The sequence below is a fragment of the Oncorhynchus mykiss genome, chromosome 10 (genome assembly GCF_057628025.1).
Source record: "Oncorhynchus mykiss isolate SJ-2025 chromosome 10, ASM5762802v1, whole genome shotgun sequence".
Classification (NCBI taxonomy): domain Eukaryota; kingdom Metazoa; phylum Chordata; class Actinopteri; order Salmoniformes; family Salmonidae; genus Oncorhynchus; species Oncorhynchus mykiss.
Window position 1 is genome coordinate 40,526,245 of NC_143031.1, and position 23,807 is coordinate 40,550,051.

Here is a 23,807-nt window from a genome sequence, read left to right on the forward strand (position 1 = left end):
TCCCACTCCCACACCACACTCCAAGCCTGAAGTCTGGAACAGGCGACAGGCTACAAGATATCACTGGGACAGTAGATGCACTGTAGTCTGGTGCATTTGTTCAAGATGATTATCAGATCCCTGGTAGTCTTTCATTTCTGATTCACACTGCTACACTCTAGATAATACATAGAGTTCTGAGGAAACTGCAGATGTTCCCCTCCCCTAAATGAGGCTTATGCCAAAGCTACATTATTCAACCAGTAAAACTACAGCACATTCTCTGGAGTGGCCTTCAGTACATTCAGCTGCAGCTGCTGTTTCAGCCTGTTGAAGAGATAAAACACAGCTGTCACAGAGGCTGACAGAAAACTGGAGAAAGAAACACACTGGTTTTAATTACAGTTACAGGGCCTGAATAATACTGAATGGGTAAGCCTTTACCAGCCATACTGTGTAACGAACCATGCATGGAATGATCCAGACAAGCTCTGCAGTCTTTCCAATCATATTCTCTGATAAAATACACCCTGCTGCCAGTTTGTTAATGGAAATTGAACAGAAGGAGGCCTATCTCAAGTGGCCCATTTTTCAAAGCAAACATTAAGAGACTGGCTCTGAGACAGGAATGATGGGGGTGTCAATTGAATTAAAATCCTGTCTGATGTGAGCCGTGACCACACAAATGGCCAGTCAGGGTCGAGTGATGGTTTCTGGGGCACATTCGCCTGCAGTGATGTACAAAGTGGGAGGGAGGCAAGCTAGGTGGTAAGAGGGACCGGATTATGGGGTGGAATATGGGCCAGACCCTCAGTCCTAATGCAGCAGTTGTGGGGAATGATGAGGATATAGGTGGCAGTGTTTCTGATGATATCTTGTATTAAACCTCATCTACATCTCAAGCTGGACATGAACCATTCATGCAGTGTCCCATTCTGCTGTGTGGTAATGAGCGTTAACTAGTTTGTCTCCTGGACTGCCGACAGCTGTAGCTTGAGAAGCAAAGACACAAAAAACACATTTTACCAGGCTGTTTGGACACATCACATAATGGAAACAAATGCGACGTTGGACTGACCTGTGTGGTGTGTGCGTTTGCAGGTGCTGAACGTGAGCCTGTCTGAGGGGGAGGTGATGACGGTGGAGGACATGGGGGGACGGGAGTCCTCCATCCTTGCCAACGAGACCGTCCTGATGAGGGGTCTGGTGGTGCGCAGCTGGAGCAATCAGATCTCCATCCGTTACCGCAGTGACCAGCAGCCTCGCTCCGGCTCCCTGCTGCTGCTGCGTTACCAAGGTGAGGTCACAACACAGAACCACACGACCACACACACCAGGACACCCTCACACAGGTCTCCTCCCTATCAATTACTCCATTCTGATTCACCCAATGTGCAATGAAAATGTATCTGAAACAATGTGGTCCGGAGTAGTAAGGTTTGATGTATAGAGGTGGAAATCCTCCAGTAGCAATTGGTTCAGCCGCAGAGCTCTTTATGCCTATAGCTCTCATCACTAGTCAACGCGGCTTGCTCATGTCAGGCTGAAAAATCACAAGGGCTGTCATTTCAGCGATGTAATTACATAGGAGAAGTATTGTGTTAATAGACATTTACAGAGCTGTCAGATAGCAGAGGGCTGTCGGGCCCATTGTTTCTCATTCCACCACGGTCTTTCATGTGACAACACCAGGAGAAGGGGAAAAAACAACACAGCATTAAGCCAAAATCTTTTGTCTCTGCAAACGAATGAACTATGACAGGCTTGCAGAAGAATAATGCATTCTAACATGCCTCTGATGTGCCTGGCAAATAGAGTGGCACCCCCTTGCCCCTCAAACTCCCCCTCTGTCTCTCCTCCTTCTCTCTAATACAGTAGATGGCAATAATCGGTTACAGTATATGTCCAACAACATTAATGAAACCCTTCCAACAAATTGGCAACCCAATTCATGCCTGAAAGACTTTAGGATTGTAACTGACATGGCTCCTGACAGAAAATCTGCCATTTTCAAGAGTATGATTCATATATCATACACATGACATAACAGCTAACTGTTACTACTTGCCTGAGCCTGAGGCTCAGTTTGTCCAATCACATCCAGTCCACTTAGGAAATAGTTCATCAGTGTTTCTAAATGGCCCTGTGTGTCTTTGTTTGGCCTGTCTGAGAGCTGGCACTGCCAAGGTAATAACCCCACATTACACTGTGTTAGAGCAGGGAGAGGGGGGGGGGGGGGGCAGATGGGGACCACAGTGGGGGAATGATGAAAGCTTTTACCAGGCTTCTAATGGACCAATTATACATGTGACCTGTGTCCAGTGCATGGCCAATCACAATGAGCCATGGCCTTTGTGCATCCCAAACAACCATGGAAAGAGAAGCTAATGCAGTAATGTTGCTGCTCACCATGTGTGATTAGACTCTGTCCCTGTAGGGTTGAAATGTATTGTTGGATATATGAATAGGTTTTAAAGTACAGCCTTTAATGCGCTGATTTCACATTGTCCCATTGATTATACAGAACTGTGTGGGAAAAAAGCCCCCTTCAGAATAGTAACCAATAATGAAGCAGTGGGTGATGTGGAATTCTATTCAACTCTCCCACACACATCCACACGTCACTGTTAGTGCCTATATAGACCATGTGATCTCCATTAGACTGGCAGCACAGAACACTGGTTACTGAAGAAGCGGGTGAACTTTAAAGATTCAAGCCGCTCAATCATTCCCAAAGAAATAGGAGAATAGCAGCCATGCTCCGGAGACTCAGAGCAAACAGACCACGAGAAAAGTGAATGTAGATCCAACAGTAAAGGGGTGTAGAAATATTATATTTATTTTGGATCAGATACGAGTGAGACCACCTCATAAGCAATTCGTCTGAGTACAGTACACGCTACTGAGTGGCTATCCATTGAAATAGCAAAACAACCATCACCTACTGGATATTCAAAAATATCACAGGTATGTATTAACAATAGCATTGTATTAACACCTACTCACTGAATAATAGACAATACATCCAATTTGAATAATAAACCTTGCTCAAAATAGTCTTTCCTAATATCCTGTTGAGGGTGAAACAGATTGGTTTTGTAAAGCATCACCCAACAATAAACCAAATCTGTGCTCATAAAATGACTTGTCTCTCATCCATACACATCCTGCATGAGAGCAGACACTGCAAGGGTCTCCTGTTGAGCAGCTCCCTCTGGCTCCAGCAGCACATGATCATTTCCCCTCATACTCAGACAAGTGAGCCCAACAATCAGGCTTTATCCTCAAAAAAAACTAAGCAAAGAACACCCTCAAAAAATAGACTCTTTTTAGACTCTGTTGAAGCATCTGTGGGTGTGCAGAAGGCAACCACATGTTTAAGTCATTCGGTGCTGTAAGTATTGTGTCAAATATTTATGTCAGGATATTACATTCTCTCTAATTGATATCAAACATTATGGCAGTATGATATGCTTTCACATTGTGCCTGTGAAATTGTTATGCTCATCAAAGCAACAATAGGGGCCTATATAAAGTCATCATAACGTATGGTGTCCCATTAGTTATACAGAGCTAATGATGTTGTGGAACAGCAGGTCTGAATGATAAATCCCTTTCACAGTAACGTTAAGCCGATTTGAAAATGCTACTTGAAATCATTAGTCTATGGAAAAAAGGTACTTTTCAGAAAATATTTTTGCTTTCCATATTAAACTAATTCCAATATGGGAATGCAGCTATACTCTTTTATAACCGTTAGTGCACAAGTATGACCGAAACATTTACCTTTTTTCCAGCAAATTTCAACAGCTGTCGCAATTTAGATATTTCAGATATTTCCATTTGCGCTCATCTCCATGGTATGCGCAATCACTTTGTCCTCTTATAATGGGGTGTGAAAAATGTGATGGGATAAGCGTTGAGAAAGAGACAGATCTGTAGAGAGATAGATCTCAGCTCTGGGTAATTAATATCTGCAGAAGGCGTTGGTGCTAGCTGAGATGACAGGCTGATGAATGTTGCAGTAGTAATAGTAGCAGACCAGTTACCACTGGGGAGTGATGATATGTCTGTGTTACAGCCTGCAGACCTGTTTGTGTGTCTAGAATACCAGCCTGGTCTCATAGACTAGACGTAACATAGTACATGTAAATCCAGGACACTTAAATTAGTTTCATATGTTACGCTTGATATGGTTACATAAGACAGATGGTTACTTAAGGCGAAAATGAAAGTAGGGTGGCTGGTCATGGTGGATGTGAATGTCTAGCAACTAAAAGGTTGCGAGTTCAAATTTCATCAAGGACAACTTTAGTATTTTAGCTAATTAGTAGCTTTTCAACTACGTACTACTTTTTAGCTACTTTGAATGTTAGGTAACCCTTCCCCAAACCCTAACCTTAACCCTAACCCCTATAATGTCATGTGAATTGCAATTTGTAACATATTGTACAAAATGGGTGATGGACATCCACAAATTAATATACAACAAGAAACGTAATATATCATACTAAAGTTTTGTTTCTGATTTACGTACTGAATAATACGAAATGCTCTGAGACCAGGTTGAGAATACCCCTTTCTTATTCAACTCTCCTGAGGGTTGTGCATGCTGTGTGTGTGGTACATACAAGAAAGAGTGGTCACCCAGGCTGATATTGGTGAAAGCAAAAATAGACTAAGCCCTGTTGGAATTCCTTTATGACATGCCTGATCCCTCACACTGAGGTCGACATTTAATGAGTGTCTAGACAAGTAGAGACATAGTTATTGCACATGCCTAATGAGAAAAACGGTCTATTCATCACTGAAATAGATCATGTTGTTATGGTTCATGTCATGTAATGCTTTTTACCACTCAACTATCTCCTTCCACCCACGTATGAGTCTTGTGAATACTACAGATGACTCCTAGAGGTTTCAGTCATGTGTCTCTCAGTGTGTCTTCTCTGTAATGGGGACATCTGTTGATGTGACACCAGAGGGGAGGAAGAGGAAGACAGGGCCATTTCCTACTAACTCCCTCATCACTAAACAAAGTATCTCTGCATGTCTTAATTGATACTCAGTCCCAAGTGTAGAAATTAATTTTTCATCTGGTCATGTAAAATACAGGAGTCTGTAGATTGGCCATGACTATGGTTAGGAGATGGATGGAGAGGTCTGCAGAGCAGAGGGATACATACCCCAGCCCAATCAAGTTATCACCACTAAGTCACTATGCAATGAGTGGCCAATGAGATTACAATATTTCACATGGCAAAGAAAGCTATCCACTCAAATGTCAAGTGACATTATGATTTGATCCACAGCCTCAAGGTCCATTCGATTCAGTTTGATTGCCTGCCCATGGACAACATGTGGTTTTGTGGTTCAGCATCATCAGCATATTTTGAAAGCTAAGTGAAAGGTCTGGTGAATTACTCTGATTTTAAGGACATGTGGGCCTTGCTCCATACGAGCTCACTGGTTAAACTCTACCCTTAAACAAAGATCAATAGTGTTGTCCCTGGGAAGAAAGGTTCAATCTGAGAGGACCCCGACCACAGTCCTGCTGTGATGTATTGATATTTATGTGGTTGGGTTGAACACTCAATTCCAATGGTCAACTACTCAATAAATGCTATTAAAGATAAATAACCTTAGACTGCAGCCGGCCCGGTCCCATCAATGAGGGCTGGTCTACTCTGGACTGATGAGTAGTGTGCTAGCAATTCTATAGGAAGAAAAAGACTGTAGATTCCTCTTACAACAACTTTATTATAAGATTTGCAAAAATGAAGCAATCAACCATTACCAAAAATGGTTCAGAGTTGAAAGCTTAACAAACATAGCCGGGTCTCTGCTTTCATAGAAAAGTACAACCTCTTTTGTCTAGGTGGCAGTTTAGCAGATGTGTGGAAACAGGGGCAGAACATATTGTAAAAGGCAATTGGTTTGTCTGTGCAGATTAAGATAGACCGAGGTTGATATCATGATGGCTCAACCGTATAACTGTGTTTTGTTACAGTTCACAGTATAATGTGCTCCTTCCTGCAATGTTCCACACAGCTGACTTTCTGTAGATAGTAAACTCACGGGATATCTCACATATCTCACATGCTGCGGTCGCACCTAACGGATCTTAGCTATACACCCAGTCTTGTGACTAAGTCACACAAAGACAAGTTTGTATCAGGTTAAAAAAACACTAGCATATAACAAGAGACTATTCTTTAAGCAGCAAAACACGGGATAGCATGACTAATTATGTAATTTTCCATGACATTTCCTCCCTTTTGAGACTAAGTGTCAACCAAATAGAAAATAATTTACAAGCATTTTCATTAAACACACATTAACATGAGGTAAAAGGAAAGACTTTCTCACACTTCGTATATCACCATTGTAAATACCCGCCATTGTTATTGGCGTTCCATCACTTCACGTAGTGCAATCCATTCTCAGAAGGAACATATGAATTTAAACATCAGTACCTACTTCATCACCACACACAAGGCAATCGCTTCGTTGAGACTGTCCATATTGCCACAGGGTCACCATGACAGTAGGCCCTTAACTCTACCTTGGGAGCACTATTCACATAACCCCCGTCGTGATCATGGCCTATGGACATGCTGAACCATTAACCTGTTGAGTGTAGGGGGTATTTTGATGTTTGGATGAAAAACGTATCCAAATTAAACTGCCTATTTCTCAGGCCCAGAAGCTAGAATATGCATATAATTCAGATTAGGATAGGGATAGAAATTAGGATAGAAAACACTCTAAAGTTTCCAAAACTGTCAAAATATTGTCTGTGAGTATAACAGAACTGATATTGCAGGCGAAAACCTGAGTAAAATCCTCTTATTTTGAAAGCTCCCTGTTCCATTGCATGCCTTCCCTCCATTTAAAGGGATATAAACCAGATACCTTTTCCTCTGGCTTCCACATGGGGTGAACAGTCTTTAGACATAGTTTCAGCCTTTTATTCTGAAAAATGAGCGAGAACGATCACATCGCATCAATGGATGGCTGGGTGCCAGCAGAGTTTTGCATGTGCAACAGCTTGGAGCAGACATTTTCGCTCTCTCTCCTATTGAAAAAGCTACGGTCCGGTTGAAATATTATCGATTATTTATTGTAAAACAACCTGAGGATTGATTATAAAAAAACGTTTTACATGAATCTTTATGGAACAAAAGGAACATTTATTGTGTAACTGGGAGTCTCGTGAGTGCAAACATCCGAAGATCATCAAAGGTAAGCGATTAATTTATTGCTTTTCTGACTTTCGTGACCAATCTACTTTGCTGCTAGCTGTTCGTAATGTTTGTAATGTCCTTACATAAATGCTTGGATTGCTTTCGCTGAAACATACCTTAAGGGAACATTTCGGCATTTCGTCTATGATTAGTGAAAAAGTCCATATTGCAAATGTACGGTCCCTTACTAGACGTCCGAAATCGTTTGTAAAATTTGCGGTCGGCGTCGGGCCATGCGGTAGGGCCGGACCTACCGGGAAGTCATCGAATGAACTTTGTCGGACATTCAGTTTCCGTTTAATAAAATAAACAAGTTTTGGACCATTTTTCCGCTATCCCGGAAATTCCCACAAGAGGGCATACGGAATCATATGGCAATTTGGCAAAACATCACGAGTCACGCCGGGAATTATCTCAAAAACGGAAAATATTTTGAAGCCGAAACTTGGTGAGCGTAGGTTTGGCATAATGGGCAGTTGGCCCCGTACGGGATGGCGTCTAGGCCTCAACGGTTTTTGAGTTATCGCCATTTTTCTGGGATTAAAGGTCCAAAATGGAAATAGAGAAATTATTTTTCCACTTCAGGTCAAAGTCAAGGAGCCTCCGGTGTCAATAAAAAAAAGAACCAGCCATTTATCTATCGTCATTTAAGAGAAACGGAACAATGACAAATTGGTGATGTTCACAAATAGCCGTTTTTTTTCCACAGTTACAGATCCAGTTGCAGGGTGTTCATACGAATATTTTTAAAGTGTGCTGCGGAGCTCTGCGACATTTCTGTGATTTTCTATGATTTTCTGAAATAACACAATAACTCAGTTCTTAACGTAAAGACTTAAAACTCAGGATTATGTAAAGGCATACCCCAATCAGGATATGAGTTTATTTATAGCTTCCTGTGCCAACCAGAAGTGCCTTAAATGGTGTCATAGTGGCTGTTTCCAAGGGTTAAAAAGGTCAGATCTTTTCAAAACTTCATATGTGTGATTAGGCAACCCCCATAAACTGTAAGTCAGTCATTTCTCCCAACAGATGTCAAAGAAAAGCTCTCACACACACACACACAGCAAGGATGGAGTGACAAAGCGTGGTGCTTAAAGACACAGAGAGCAGGAAATGGCATTACCATAATCCCTAGGCCGTGCCGAGTTCAACGAGATATCCCGCTTGACCGTAGCTCGCTCGGTCTAGGCGCAGCGACCATTAGAATAGTAGGCCCAAAATGAAGCCTGCCCCACAATGTCATTTGATTTTGGGTGAGAGTGAGAGAACCGTTAGGGTGAGAAGAAAAATTCCACCACAGGAATGTTCCTAAGGTCCTCCCGATCTGTGCAAGCCTAACCTTGACCGTGTGGCATTAACCCTTAATAGTTTAAAGAAGGTGTTTACATCAAACAGTTTGCATTGACTTCTCTCCCCATAGGAATACATTGCCTGCACCCCTAATTTCAACCTGAAGTCTATATGGGTTATGAATGCCGTATGAACCTGTCTTCGGTACCAGTCCATCAGGCCACTATCAGGTCTACCTGTGTTGATTCTAAGCTTCCTGGACCAACCGGAAGTGGTTAAAATCACCCTAAATGTGTTTACCCATACCCTGCCTGCAGTTTGATAGACATAGTGCATTCAAGCCTGTGTAAATCAGTCAGTTCTTAACGTAAGGACTTAAAACTCAGGATTCTGTAACAGCATACCCCAATGAGGATATGTGTTGATTTATAGCTTCCTGTGCCAACCGGAAGTGCCATAATTGGTGTCTCAGGGGCTGTTTCGAGGGGTTAAAAAAGTCTGATATTTCCAAAACTTCATATGTGTGATTAGGCAACCCCCATGAACTGTAAATCAGTCATTTTTCCCAAAAAAAATTCAAAGGAAAAAAAAATCACACTAAAACACAACTTGGAAGGAGGGACGTATTGGGGTGCGTAGAGACAGACAGTGGCTGCAATAGTTAGCTTTGTTCGAGCTAAAAAAGAACCGTCAGACCTAGAGTTCCGAAACTTTAGAAACCTGTTCTAGACCTCCCGTCGATGGTGCGTGGTGAGTTACGTGGCTCTAGACGGTTCTCGGACCGAGAAACAGCCTCGTACATTTGCAATACTTTCAATTCATTTTTGCATCACGAAAATGACGACATTTAGAAATGTCCCAGAGTCGCAAGACTAGGTGCATTGCGAACGTCTCAGCCCATATAGACAGACCCCAACGTTTCTGTCCGATAGCTCATTCAAGGACCCCGTAGCAAGTCATGGAAAATAGTGGATTTTCAGCACCAATTAGGCTTTTTCTCGGACACCAAATGACCTATCGAGCCGAAACTTGGGATTCGGGGTCGCCTCAGCTAGGCCAACACATAACATAAGAAATGGACCCGCAGCTAGAACGTAACTACGTGTTTTATGGTTTTTTTATGGTTTGAACCGAAGGCGTTGTGAATTTTGGGCCAGCTCTGAAGTATGTAATAGTTGGCTACTAAACGAGTTGGAAAAAGTGGGTTTGGTGTCAGTTTGTATCAGTTTGGTGTCAGAATGATATCTAATTGACGGATGGACTCTTGTCCACTTGACTCTTGTACATTTGCAATATGTTTAAACAGTGAGGTACCATCACAAAAAGTGACATTCTGAAATCTACCCTAACGAGCGATTGAGATGAACCAGAATCACTGCAGAGCCATCCCGAGTTCATCGGGCCAGTCAATTTCACATTCCTGCAGGATTTTTATAGCATGACAAATTCGTGATGGTACCTGCCCATTAAAACATATTGCAAATGCACAGTGACTTTGAAAAAGTAAGGAAACATAAACAAAAAAAATCCCAATTTTTTGGGGGGGGGATTACCAGTTGCACATTTTAGATCACCAGTTGCACATTTCAGATCACCAGTTGCACATTTCAGATCACCAGTTGCACGGAGGAAAATCGTTACTTTTGACTTTGACTTTTGACTTCCTATGACATCATATTGCAAATGGAGAAAACATATGCCTTATGCACAAGTAAAACAAAAAAAATTATGATAATACAAGTTGACAAAGGTATAGTTTGAGCAAAGTATAGTTTGAATTTTGAGCATGACAAATTCGTGATGGTACCTGCCCATTAAAACATATTGCAAATGCACAGTGACTTTGAAAAAGTAAGGAAACATAAACAAAAAAAATCTAAAAGATTTTTTGGGGGGTTACCAGTTGCACATTTTAGATCACCAGTTGCACATTTCAGATCACCAGTTGCACATTTCAGATCACCAGTTGCACGGAGGAAAATCGTTACTTTTGACTTTGACTTTTGACTTCCTATGACATCATATTGCAAATGGAGAAAACATATGCCTTATGCACAAGTAAAACAAAAAAAATTATGATAATACAAGTTGACAAAGGTATAGTTTGAGCAAAGTATAGTTTGAATTTTGAGCATGACAAATTCGTGATGGTACCTGCCTATTAAAACATATTGCAAATGCACAGTGACTTTGAAAAAGTAAGGAAACATAAACAAAAAAAATCTAAAAGATTTTTTGGGGGGTTACCAGTTGCACATTTTAGATCACCAGTTGCACATTTCAGATCACCAGTTGCACATTTCAGATCACCAGTTGCACGGAGGAAAATCGTTACTTTTGACTTTGACTTTTGACTTCCTATGACATCATATTGCAAATGGAGAAAACATATGCCTTATGCACAAGTAAAACAAAAAAAATTATGATAATACAAGTTGACAAAGGTATAGTTTGAGCAAAGTATAGTTTGAATTTTGAGCATGACAAATTCAAGGATGGTACCTGCCCATTAAAACATATTGCAAATGCACAGTGACTTTGAAAAAGTAAGGAAACATAAACAAAAAAAAACAAAAATATTTTTTGGGGGGTTACCAGTTGCACATTTTAGATCACCAGTTGCACATTTCAGATCACCAGTTGCATATTTCAGATCACCAGTTGCACGGAGGAAAATCGTTACTTTTGACTTTGACTTTTGACTTCCTATGACATCATATTGCAAATGGAGAAAACATATGCCTTATGCACAAGTAAAACAAAAAAAATTATGATAATACAAGTTGACAAAGGTATAGTTTGAGCAAAGTATAGTTTGAATTTTGAGCATGACAAATTCGTGATGGTACCTGCCTATTAAAACATATTGCAAATGCACAGTGACTTTGAAAAAGTAAGGAAACATAAACAAAAAAAATCAAAATGTTTTTTTGGGGGGGTTACCAGTTGCACATTTCAGATCACCAGTTGCACATTTCAGATCACCAGTTGCACGGAGGAAAATCATTACTTTTGACTTTGACTTTTGACTTCCTATGAAATCATATTCCAAATGGAGAAAACATATGCCTTATGCAAAAGTTTAAAAAAAAATATATATGATAATAAAGTATGACTAAAGTATGTTGATAAAGTTCTTATACATGTGTTATTGACACAAAAATCAAAAGAATTTTGAAAAACGGTCCAGAAAGCACTTTTTTAAGGATGTGTGAAGTTTTTTACCAAATTTTGACATTTTTGACTTTTGACTTTTGACTTCCTATGAAATCATATTCCAAATGGAGAAAACATATGCCTTATGCACAAGTAAAAAAAATAAAAAAATATGATAATAAAGTATGAGTAAAGTATGTTGATAAAGTTCTTATACATGTGTAATTGACACAAAAATCGAAAGAATTTTGAAAAACGGTCCAGAAAGCACTTTTTTAAGGATGTGTGAAGTTTTTTACCAAATTTTGACATTTTTGACTTTTGACTTTTGACTTCCTATGAAATCATATTGCAAATGGACAAAACATATGCCTTATGCGCATGTAATTAAAAAAAAAAAAATTATGATAACAAAATTGGACAAAAGTATATTCATACAGTTCTTACACATGTGTAATTGACAAAAAAATCGAAAGAATTTCGAAAAAAGGTCCAGAAAGCACTTTTTTAAGGGGTGATAAGTTTTTGAAAAAAAAATCATTTTTTCAAAATTTTGCTTTTGGATGTTGACTTGGGTTGCATTTCCAATATGAAAAACCCCGGTGGAGCGCACACGCCCCCTGTTGGATTTTTGAAGTGTTACAATTGGCAATTGCCATATGGCATTTGCAATATACTTTGAACGAATCAACGCCGCTTTGGGTGGTATTGGACATCGTGTATATGGTTTGTCCAATGCCAATATTTTGCCATTCATTTTTGTACAATTCAGGGGGGTATTCCCTTACATAAATGCTTGGATTGCTTTCGCTGAAAAGTTTTTTTGAAATCTGACACGCCAGGTGGTTTAACCTTTTTGAGATAGGAGGCAGCATTTTCACTTTTGGATGAACTGCCTCCTACTCTGTCCCAGATGCTTATATATGTATATTATTAGTAGTATTGGATGTAAAACACTCTGAAATTTCTAAAACTGTTTGAATGATGTCTGTGAGTTTAACAGAACTCAAATGGTAGGTGAAAACCTGAGAAAAATCCACCAGGAAGTGGGACATCTGAGGTTTGTAGTTTTTCAAAGCTTGGCCTACCGAATACAAATTGAGATAAGGATGAGGTTGCACTTCCTAGGGCTTCCACTAGATGTCAACCGTCTTTAGAAACTGGTTTGAGGATTCTACTATAAAGGAGGGGCTCATGAGACCTCTTTGAGTCAGTGGTCTGGCAGAGAGCCTTGGTCTCATGACGCGCGTTCCCGACTGAGTTACCTCTCGTTCCAGTGCTTTTCTGAAATCAAAGGAATTCTCCGGTTGGGACATTATTGATGTTTTATGTTAAAAACATCCCAACGATTGATTCCATACATCGTTTGACATGTTTCTAAAGGACTGTAATGGAACTTTTTGAGTTTTTGTCTGGATGAAGTGCCTGCGCCTCATGAAGATGGATTACTGGGCTGAACAAGCTAACAACAAGTGGCTATTTGGACATAAATGACGGACTTTATGGGACTTTATGGAACAAATCAGTAATTTATTGTCGAACTGGGTTTCCTGGGAGTGCCTTCTGATGAAGATCAAAGGTAAGTGAATATTCATGGTGTTGTTTCTAACTTTTCCCAAGATGGCAGATATTCCTCTGGCTGTTTTGGGTTCTGAGCGCCGTTCTCAGATTATGCTTTTTCCGTTTTTTTGAAAACTGACACAGCGAGGAGAAGACTATCTTTAATTCTGTGAATAACGCTTGTATCTTTTATCAATGTTTATTATGAGTATTTCTGCAAAATCACCAGATGTTTCGGAATCAAAACATTACTGCACGTAAGGCGCCAATGTTAACTGAGATTTTTGGATATAAATATGCACATTATCGAACAAAACATACATGTATTGTGTAACATGATGTCCCATGAGTGTCATCTGATGAAGTTCATCAAAGATTAGTGATTAATGTTACCTATATTTCAGCTTTTTGTGACCCCTATCTTTGGCTGGAAAAATGTATTTTTTCGACTTGGCTATGACCTAACATAATCATATGTGGTGCTTTTACTGTAAACGATGGGTAGATTAACAAGATGTTAAAACGGAGCGATTTCTAATACACAAAGAATCTTTTTGGAAAAACTGAACATTTGCTATCTAACTGAGAGTGTCCTCATTGAAAACATCAGAAGTTCTTCAAAGGTAAATGATTTTATTTGAATGCTTTTCTTGTTTTTGTGAAAATGTTGCACGCTGAATGCTACGCTGAATGCTACGCTAAATGCTACGCTAAATGCTACGCTAGGCATCAATACTGTTACACAAATGCTTGTTTTGCTATGGTTGAAAAGCATATTTTGAAAATCTGAGATGACAGTGTTGTTAACAAAAGGCTAAGCTTCAGAGCTAGCATATTTATTTCATTTAATTTGCGATTTTCATGAATAGTTAACGTTGCGTTATGCTAATGAGCTTGCGGCTATAAATAGGATCCCGGATACGGGTTTGCTCGTCGCAACTGGTTAACATGTTGGTAGCAATGGGAGGGGGGAGTATGCCAAATTATAGGTGACCATTGCTGTACATTCATATCCTGGGGTGACGGTAACTTGAATATTGCAGTGGAACATCTGAAAGAGCTCAGACAACAATTGGAATCCGTTTGGATGGGTTCAGTCATTATTTGGAGTTATGGGAGCTACAATATTTCACTGGTTAATTTATGGCTTAGTGATCTTATTTACAATAATGCTTATTATAAATTATAAATTGTTCAGCAAAGCCGTTGAGACTATTCTTGCCATGCCATTACTGACCCCTGAAGGAGACACCTCAGAACTCTATTTACCTGATTTATTTCCTATGTCTGATTACATGTCTGATGAAGACTATGATAATCCATAATACCAAGGTAAAAACATTCAGTTAAATTTAACAAAGATTCTAAATGATATCCTAATTGATCGAAATCATGGCCATTTTCTGATGCCCCATACCAAGGAAATAATCCGCACCAAAAACGTTTCATGTTTCGAGGATCGTCTTGACTAAATTGGAACGTCATTCAATTGTGAAATGCTACTTCAATCCCGTCTTAATCTGCTTGGAATGGAGGAGTTGGTTTTATGCATTACAACAATAGAGATTTAGTTGACCAAAAACACAGCACCCTGTCCAATTTGTTGGTAAATAAAGATATGCCTTCACCACAGATCGAATAATGATCAGTAAACGTGGCTGAGATATATTGATGTGGAGGCCTGAAATCTGGAACAGGGGACAGGCTACAAGATATCACTGGGACAGTAGATGCACTGTAGTCTGGTGCATGTGTTCAAGATGATTATCAGATCCCTGGTTGTCTTTCATTTCTGATTCCCACTGCTACACTCTAGATAATACATAGAGTTCTGAGGAAACTGCAGATGTTCCCCTCCCCTAAATGAGGCTTATGCCAAAGCTACATTATTCAACCAGTAAAACTACAGCACATTCTCTGGAGTGGCCTTCAGTACATTCAGCTGCAGCTGCTGTTTCAGCCTGTTGAAGAGATAAAACACAGCTGTCACAGAGGCTGACAGAAAACTGGAGAAAGAAACACACTGGTTTTTACTACAGTTACAGGGCCTGAATAATACTGAATGGGTAAGCCTTTACCAGCCATACTGTGTAACGAACCATGCATGGAATGATCCAGACAAGCTCTTGCAGTCTTCCCAAGTCATATTCTCTGCTGCCAGTTTGTTAATGGAAATTGGACAGGAGGCCTATCTCGAGTGGCCCATTTTTCAAGACAAACATTAAGAGACTGGCTCTGGTTGGAAATGAGACAGGAATGATGACTGAGGCATATTGATGTGGAGAGTGAATGTCTGCTTCTGCCTGAATAGTGGTGTACCCCACATTCAGTTTAATGGGAATGCTAGAAGCGCATGTTCCATTTATCCAGCTACATCCTATTTGAGAAGATATTGTAATTAACACGTTTGCATTCTCAGATAGGATTCATTGAATTGTGTTATGGAGATATTACTTGGGTTGTGACAATGGCAGGTTCAGGAATGGAGTTTGCCGGGGTTGGATTAGAATAGGCTCTGGTACACGATGTCTGGGTTCTAAAATAATTATGGTGCACCAATGTGCACAATCAAATCCACCTCTCATATGTTTTGCTGATGGCAAATCACCATTAATGCATTTTCCCCTAAAAGTTTTACCCTGTGAAGGTTTACTTCATGAAGTTTCATTTGATCAAATCAAATGGTATTGGTAACATACACCTGGTTAGCAGATGTTAATGCTAGTGTAGAGAAATGCTTGTGCTTGTAGTTCTGACAGTGCAGTAATATCTAACAAGTAATCTAACAAATTCACAACAACTACCGTATACACACAAATTTAAAGGGATGAATAAGAATATGTTCATATAAATATATGGATGAGCGATGCAGTAGATGGTATAGAATACAGTAGATTATATAGATTATATATTATTAAAGTGGCGTTATCTAAAGTGACTAGTGATACCTTTATTAAATCCATTTATTAAATGTATTAACCTCTAGCGTCGAGCAATCCCGTATCCGGGAGCGTAATCATAGCCTCAAGCTCATTACCATAACGCAACGTTTCCTATTCATGAAAATCGCAAGTGAAATGAAATAAATATATTCAAACACAAGCTTAGCCTTTTGTTAACAACACTGTCATCTCAGATTTTCAAAATATGCTTTTCAACCAAAGCTACACAAGCATTTGTGTAAGAGTATTGATAGCCTAGCATAGCATTAAGCCTAGCATTCAGCAGGCAACATTTTCACAAAAACAAGAAAAGCATTCAAATAAAATCATTTACCTTTGAAGAACTTCGGATGTTTTCAATGACGAGACTCTTAGTTAGATAGCAAATGTTCATTTTTTCCAAAAAGATTATTTGTGTAGACGAAATAGCTCCATTTTGTTCTTCACGTTTGGCTAAGAAAAAGACCGGAAAATGCAGTCACTTACAACGCCAAACTTTTTTCCAAATTAGCTCCATAATATCAACAGAAACATGGCAAACGTTGTTTAGAATCAATCCTCAAGGTGTTTTTCACATATCTATTCGATAATCTATCAGTGGTGGCAGTTGGCTTCTCATCAGAAGCAAACTGAAAAATACTACAGCTGGAGATTACGCAATAATTGCAACGGAGGACACCAAGCGACCACCTGGTAGATGTAGTCTCTTATGGTCAATCTTCTAATGATATGCCTACAAATACGTCACAATGCTGTAGACACCTTGGGGAAAACGTGGAAAACGTAAGCTGACTCCTAGCTCCTTCACAGCCACATAAGGAGTCATTGGCATGAGGCGGTTTCAAAAAATGCGGCACTTCCTGATTGGATTTTTATCTGGGTTTCGCCTGTAACATCAGTTCTGTGGCACGCACAGTTAATATCTTTGCAGTTTTGGAAACGTCAGGGTGTTTTCTTTCCAAAGCTGTCATTATATGCATAGTCGAGCATCTTTTCGAGACAAAATATCTTGTTTAAAACGGGAACGTTTTTCATCCAAAAATTAAAAGAGCGCCCCCTATATCCAAGAAGTTAAAGTTGCCAGAGATTTGAGTCTATATGTTGGCAGCAGCCACTCTATGTTAGTGATGGCTGTTTAACAGTCTCTCGGTCCCAGCTTTGATGCACCTGTACTATCCTCGCCTTCTGGATTATAGCAGGGTGAACAGGCAGTGGCCCAGGTGGTTGTTGTCCTTGATTATCTTTTTGGCCTTCCTGTGAAATTGGGTGGTGTAGGTGTCCTTGAGGGCAGGTAGTTTTCCCCCGGTGATGCGTTGTGCAGACCTCACTACCCTCTGGAGAGCCTTGTGGTTGTGGGCGGAGCAGTTTCCGTACCAGGCGGTGATACAGCCCGGCATGACGCTCTCGATTTTGCATCTGTAAAAGTTTGTGAGTGTTTTAGGTGACAAGCCTCCTGAGGTTGAAGACGCGCTGTGGCGCCTTCTTCACCACGCTGTCTGTGTGGGTGGACCATTTCAGTTTGTCCGTGATGTGTACGCCGAGGAACTTAAAACGATCCACCTTCTCCACTACTGTCCTGTTGATGTGGGTAGGGGATTCTCCCTCTGCTGTTTCCTGAAGTCCACGATTATCTCCTTTGTTTTGTTGATGTTGATTGAGAGGTTATTTTCCTGACACCACACTCCGAGGGCCCTCACCTCCTTCCTGTAGTCCGTCTCGTCGTTGTTGGTAATCAAGCCTACGACTGTAGTGTCATCTGCAAACTTGATGATTGAGTTGGAGGCGTGCATGGCCACGCAGTCGTGGGTAAACAGGGAGTACAGGAGAGGGCTGAGAACGCACCCTTGTGGGGCCACAGTGTTGAGGATCAGCAGGGTGGAGATGTTGTTACCTGGGGGCGGCACATCAGGAAGTCCAGGACCCAGTTGCACAGGGCGGGGTCGAGACCCAGGGTTTTGAGCTTAATGATGAGTTTGGGGGGTACTATGGTGTTAAATGCTGAGCAGTAGTCAATGAACAGCATTTTTACATAGGTATTCTTCTTGTCCAGATGGGATTGGGCAGTGTGCAGTTTGATAGCGATTGCGTCGTTTGTGGACCTATTGGGGCGGTAATCAAATTGGAGTGGGTCAAGTAGTATCAGGTAGGGTGGAGGTGATATGATCCTTGACTAGTCTCTCAAAGCACTTCATTATGACAGAAGTGGGTGCTACGAGGTGATAGTCATTTAGTTCAGTTACCTTAGGTTTCTTGGGAACAGGAACAATTGTGGCCATCTTGAAGCACATGGGCAGAGTAGACGTGGATAGGGATTGATGGAATATGTCCGTAAACACACCAGACAGCATGCTCTGAGGACGTCGCTAGGGATGCCGTCTGGGCCGGCAGCCTTGCGAGGGCTAAGGCGTTTAAACGTTTTACTCACGTTGGCCATGGTGAAGGAGAGCCCACAGGCTTTGGCAGCGGGCCAGGTCAGTGGCTCTATATTGTCCTCAAAGCGAGTTGTTTAAAACCTCTTGGAACTTCCTCTCCCAGATCTGGGAGAATTGTCATCAACTGACACTAATTAGCATAACGCAACGGACAACAAATATTACTAGAAAATATTCATATTCATGAAATCACAAGTGAAATATATTGAAACAGAGCTTAGCCTTTTGTTAATCACCCTGTCATCTCAGATTTTGAAATTATACTTTACAGCCAAAGCAAGACAAGCATTTGTGTAAATTTATCGATAGCCTAGCATAGCATTGAACAGAAATGTAATGGTTCATTGGATCAGTCTAAAACTTTACGCATGAACTGCTGCCATCTAGTGACCAATCTAATTGGAACCTGGGCTGGAATAATACATTATGGCCTTTCTCTTTTATTTCAAAGATGATGGTACAAAAAAAATACAAAACGCCCCCTTTTTAAAATGTTCACCTAAAATGACATACCCAAATCTAACTGCCTGTAGCTCAGGCCCTGATGCAAAGATATGCATTTTCTTGGTACCTTTTGAAAATAAACACTTTAAAGTTTTTGGAAATGTGAAAGGAATGTAGGAGAATATGACACATTAGATCTGGTAAAAGATAATACAAAGAAAAAAAAGTTTTAATTATTATTATTTTTTTTACCATCATCTTTGAAATTCAAGAGAAAGGCCATAATGTATTATTCCAGCCCAGGTGCAATTTAGATATTGGCCACTAGATGACAGTAGGGTATGTGCAAAGTTTTAGTCTGATTCAATGAACCATTGAATTTATTTTCAAAATGTTGTATCAAAGCTGCCCAAATGTGCCTTATTTGTTCATTAATAACTCTTCATGTTCAAAACTGTGCACTCTCCTCAAACAATAAATAGTGTGGTATTATTTCACTGTAATAGCTACTGTAAATTGGACAGTGCAGTTAGATTAATTTAACAAGAATTTAAGCTTTTTGCCAATATCAGAATGTCTATGTGCTGGGAAATGTTCTTGCTACTTACAACCTCATGCTAACGCATTAGCCTACGTTAGCTGAACCGTCCTGCAGGGGACTCACCAATCCTGATGAAGCAGTGACCACCAAGTGTTTCACCTTGTGATTCAGGCTGTGATGCTCGTCAAGTGGATGCATCGATCTCCTGCTTCTTCTGATATCAGTGTGGCTATTGTTTGCTGGACTCAGGTCCTGAGCCTGCCGTTGGCTTGAGCTGGAGCGGCTGTTATTTAAGTCCCACCGTGGGACTATGCTGGTGCTGTATACTTCAGTTGCATTGTGGCCAGTTCTCGCTCTGGACTGTTATGCTCCTCCCAGGGCACATACAACAGCTGCAATGAGAAGACTGACCACAAAATCAACAAACATGATGCGTAGAGTCCGGTCCTGGTCCTCCCTTGGAATCTGGGGTTGCCTACGACAGGACATCAGCTGGTACATCCTCGCAGTAGCTTACCATTTGATCCTCGCAACCCATCAATGTCAACCTGTTCTGTGGGAATGGAGTGTTAAGCATTCTCATGGGTCTTCCTTTGAGTATTTCATGAGGTGCTAAACCAGTGGTACGATGTGCGAGTCCACGCATGTACATCAGAGCCAGAGGCATTAATGTTACCCATGGCAATCCGGTCTCAGTCATCAGTTAAGTCAATTTAATTTTCAGTGTTTCGTTGGCTCTCTCAACAAGACTGTTATTGGCTGGATGATATCTACAATGTGTTCGTAGGTCAATCTGCAAACTTTCAGAGATGTTCTGAGTAACACTATTTACAAAATGAGAGCCGTTGTCTGACATTAATTTGGCCGGCAGACCCCAACTAGGGATGATTTCCCTTAGCAGGTTCTTTGCTACAGCCATTTATGTGGCATGCTTCTACCCATTTGGAGAAGGCATCAACCACAACCAGGCAGTACTTATTCCCCTGGCATGGAGTAAGCTCAATGAAGTCCATCATTATGAGCTCAAATGTCCTGACATAGGCATCGGAATGCCTCTGCCTGCATTGTTAGTCATACAAATCAAACACTTTTTTGGAGAGTGGGGGAAACAATCAACATGGCAGCTACTTTTGCAGCCATATCAGCCATAGCATTCCCTTTAGAGATAGGATAAGATGCATTAGTGTGAGCTTGGCACTTGCAGACAAAAATGGATGTTGGCAAAATAATCGCTTCCATCAGGTTCGCAATCAGTTTAGAATGTAAAATCATCTTACCAGATGAGGTAAGGAACCCACGATGCTGACACAATGTTCCAAAATCGTGCAACACCCAAAATGGGTATATGCTATCAGTATAAATCGTAAAAGTTTTATCCTTAGCTAGAATGCATGCCCTTGTCAGTGCAAACAAATCTGCAGCCTGAGCTGACAGATGTGATGGCAGATTTGCTCTCTCTAGAGTATCTACAGCTGCTTACTTGGATTTGGACACTTTCTAGCGAAATGTACTTCTTAAAATTGTTTTTATATGTACAGTTGAAGTCAGAAGTGTATATACACCTTAGCCAAATACATTTAAACTCAGTTTTTCAGAATTTCTGACATTTAATCCGAGTAAAAATTCCCTTTCTTAGGTCAGCTAGGATCACCACTTTATTTTAAGAATGTGAAATGTCAGAATAATAGTAGAGAGAATTATGTATTTAAGATTTTATTTCTTTCATCACATTCCCAGTAGGTCAGAAGTTTACAAACACTCAATTAGTATTTGGTAGCATTGCCTTTAAATTGTTTAACTTGGGTCAAACGTTTCCCACTAAAAGTTGGGTGGATTTTGTCCCATTCCTCCTGACAGAGCTGGTGTAACTGAGTCAGGTTTGTAGGCCTCCTTGCTCGTACACTCTTTTTCAGTTCTGCCCACAAAATTTATATGGGATTGAGGTCAGGGCTTTGTGATTGCCACTCCAATACCTTGACTTTGTTGTCCTTAAGCCATTTTGCCACAACTTTGGAAGTATGCTTGGGGTCATTGTCCATTTAGAAGACCCATTTGCGACCAAGCTTTAACTTTCTGACTGATGTCTTGAGATGTTGCTTCAATATATCCACATAATTTTCCTCCCTCATGATGCCATTTATTTTGTGAAGTACACCAGCACCTCCTGCAGCAAAGCACTTATACAACATGATGCTGCCACCCCCATGCTTCACGGTTGGGATAGTGTTCTTCGGCTTGCCAGCATCCTGTCACGTTCTGACCTTAGTTCTTTTGTTATGTTTTAGTATGGTCAGGGCGTGAGTTGGGTGGGTTGTCTGTGTTAGTGTTTCTATGATTTGCTATTTCTGTGTTTGACCTGGTATGGTTCTCAATCAGAGGCAGCTGTCAATCGTTGTCCCTGATTGAGAACCATATTTAGGGAGCCTGTTTTCTATTGTGTTTGGTGGGTGATTATTTTCTGTTTTCTGTTTTGTGTCTTCACCAGACAGGACTGTTTCATTTCGTTCATTCTCCTTATGTTGTTTAGTGTTCTCGTGATAATAAATTATCAATATGGACACTTACCACACTGCACCTTGGTCCCCACCTTCTTCCACCAACCACGGCCGCTACACCTCCCCCGTTTTCCTCCAAACTTAACAATGGTCATTATGGCCAAGCAGTTCAATTTTTGTTTCATCAGAGCAGAGGACATTTCTCCAAAAAGTACAATCTTTGTCCCCATGTGCAGTTGCAAACTGTAGTCTGGCTTTTTTTATGGCGGTATTGGAGCAGTGGCTTCTTCCTTGCTGAGCGGCCATTCAGGTTATGTCGATATAGGACTCGTTTTACTGTGGATATAGATATGTTTGTACCTGTTTCCTCCAGCATTTTTACAAGGTCCTTTGCTGTTGTTCTGTGATTGATTTGCACTTTTCACACCAAAGTACATGCCTGTAGGAGACAGAACACGTCTCCTTCCTGGGCAATATGACTGCTACGTGGTCCCATGGTGTTTATACTTGCGTACTATTGTTTCTACAGATGAACGTGGTTTCTTCAGGCATTTGGAAATTGCTCCCAAGGATCAACCAGACTTGTGGAAGTCTACAATCAGTCTTGGCTGATTTCTTTTGATTTTTCCATGATGTCAAGCAAAAAGGCACTGAGTTTGAAGGTATGCCTTGAAATACATCCACAGGTACACCTCCAATTGACTCAAATTATGGAAGTTTCTGAAGCCATGACATCATTTTCTGGAATTTTCCAATCTGTTTAAAGGCACAGTCAATTTAGTGTATGTAAACTTCTGACCCACTGGAATTGTGATACACTGAATTATAACTGAAATAATCTGTCTGTAAACAATTGTTGGGAAAATTACTTGTCATGCACAAAGTAGATAACCGACTTGCCAAAACTATAGTTTGTTAAATATGCGGAGTGGTTGAAAAACGAGTTTTAATGACTACAGCCTAAGTGTATGTAAATTTCAGACTTCAACTGATATATATATATATTTATATATTCTTAATTATTTTATGTAATATTTTATTTTATACCCACATGGTAGTTTCTCTTAAGCAAATATGCAATGTAGGTTTTACATTCATAGCTGGTTTCCCAATCATAACCAACTGTTTTACCACTACACTGATTCATTAATTTTCCTTTACAATATTTTTCTAACCTGCAGGAATATTTTCTTATTTCTATCTCAGAATTGTGCCCTGGGATCACATTACTCGTAACCGTGTCATGTTGTCCCATGGCCACTTCTCTGCTTCAACAAAAAGATCCCACCCTACTTCAACAGGATGTTTGCCCTAAAATGACTTCTTTAATTAAATATATCTTTGTTTTATTGTAAGATTTCCTAATGAAAGATTCTAGGACATCCGCTATTCAGAAATAACTCTGCTACAACTAGTGGTATCTTTTGCTCCAACAAAAGACCTAACGTGCACAACCTGTTGCCAGAACAGGATTTTCTATGATGTTTAAAAGAAAATCAGTCTCACCCTATAATTTATTTTATCTGTCTGCAATGGCGTATCCACTCACTGACGCTCCCTGCCGGTCCGAGGCGGGTCCCTTTCTGCTCTATTTTAGTTAGAGTGTGGGCTCCCTTGCGCGCAGTTAACCTCGGTCTCCTCAGGAGCAATCAGCAAGCGGAGTTAGCCATCCCATCCTCATCGCCAAATTGTGGTAGCAATTCTATAGGAAGAGAGAG

At 40.5% G+C, this 23,807-nt stretch overlaps 1 protein-coding gene across 9 annotated transcripts in view; it reads left to right on the forward strand.

Annotated features, from left to right (window-relative positions):
* The window catches only part of LOC110533874 (seizure protein 6 homolog), a 206,915-nt gene that overhangs the window by 126,956 nt on the left and 56,152 nt on the right, over nt 1-23,807 (forward strand). For all 9 annotated transcript variants that reach the window (XM_021618444.3, XM_090186632.1, XM_090186630.1 and 6 more), the window contains one exon: nt 1,081-1,276. In XM_021618444.3, coding sequence (XP_021474119.3) covers nt 1,081-1,276 — 196 coding nt within the window. The remainder of the gene's footprint in view (nt 1-1,080; nt 1,277-23,807) is intronic.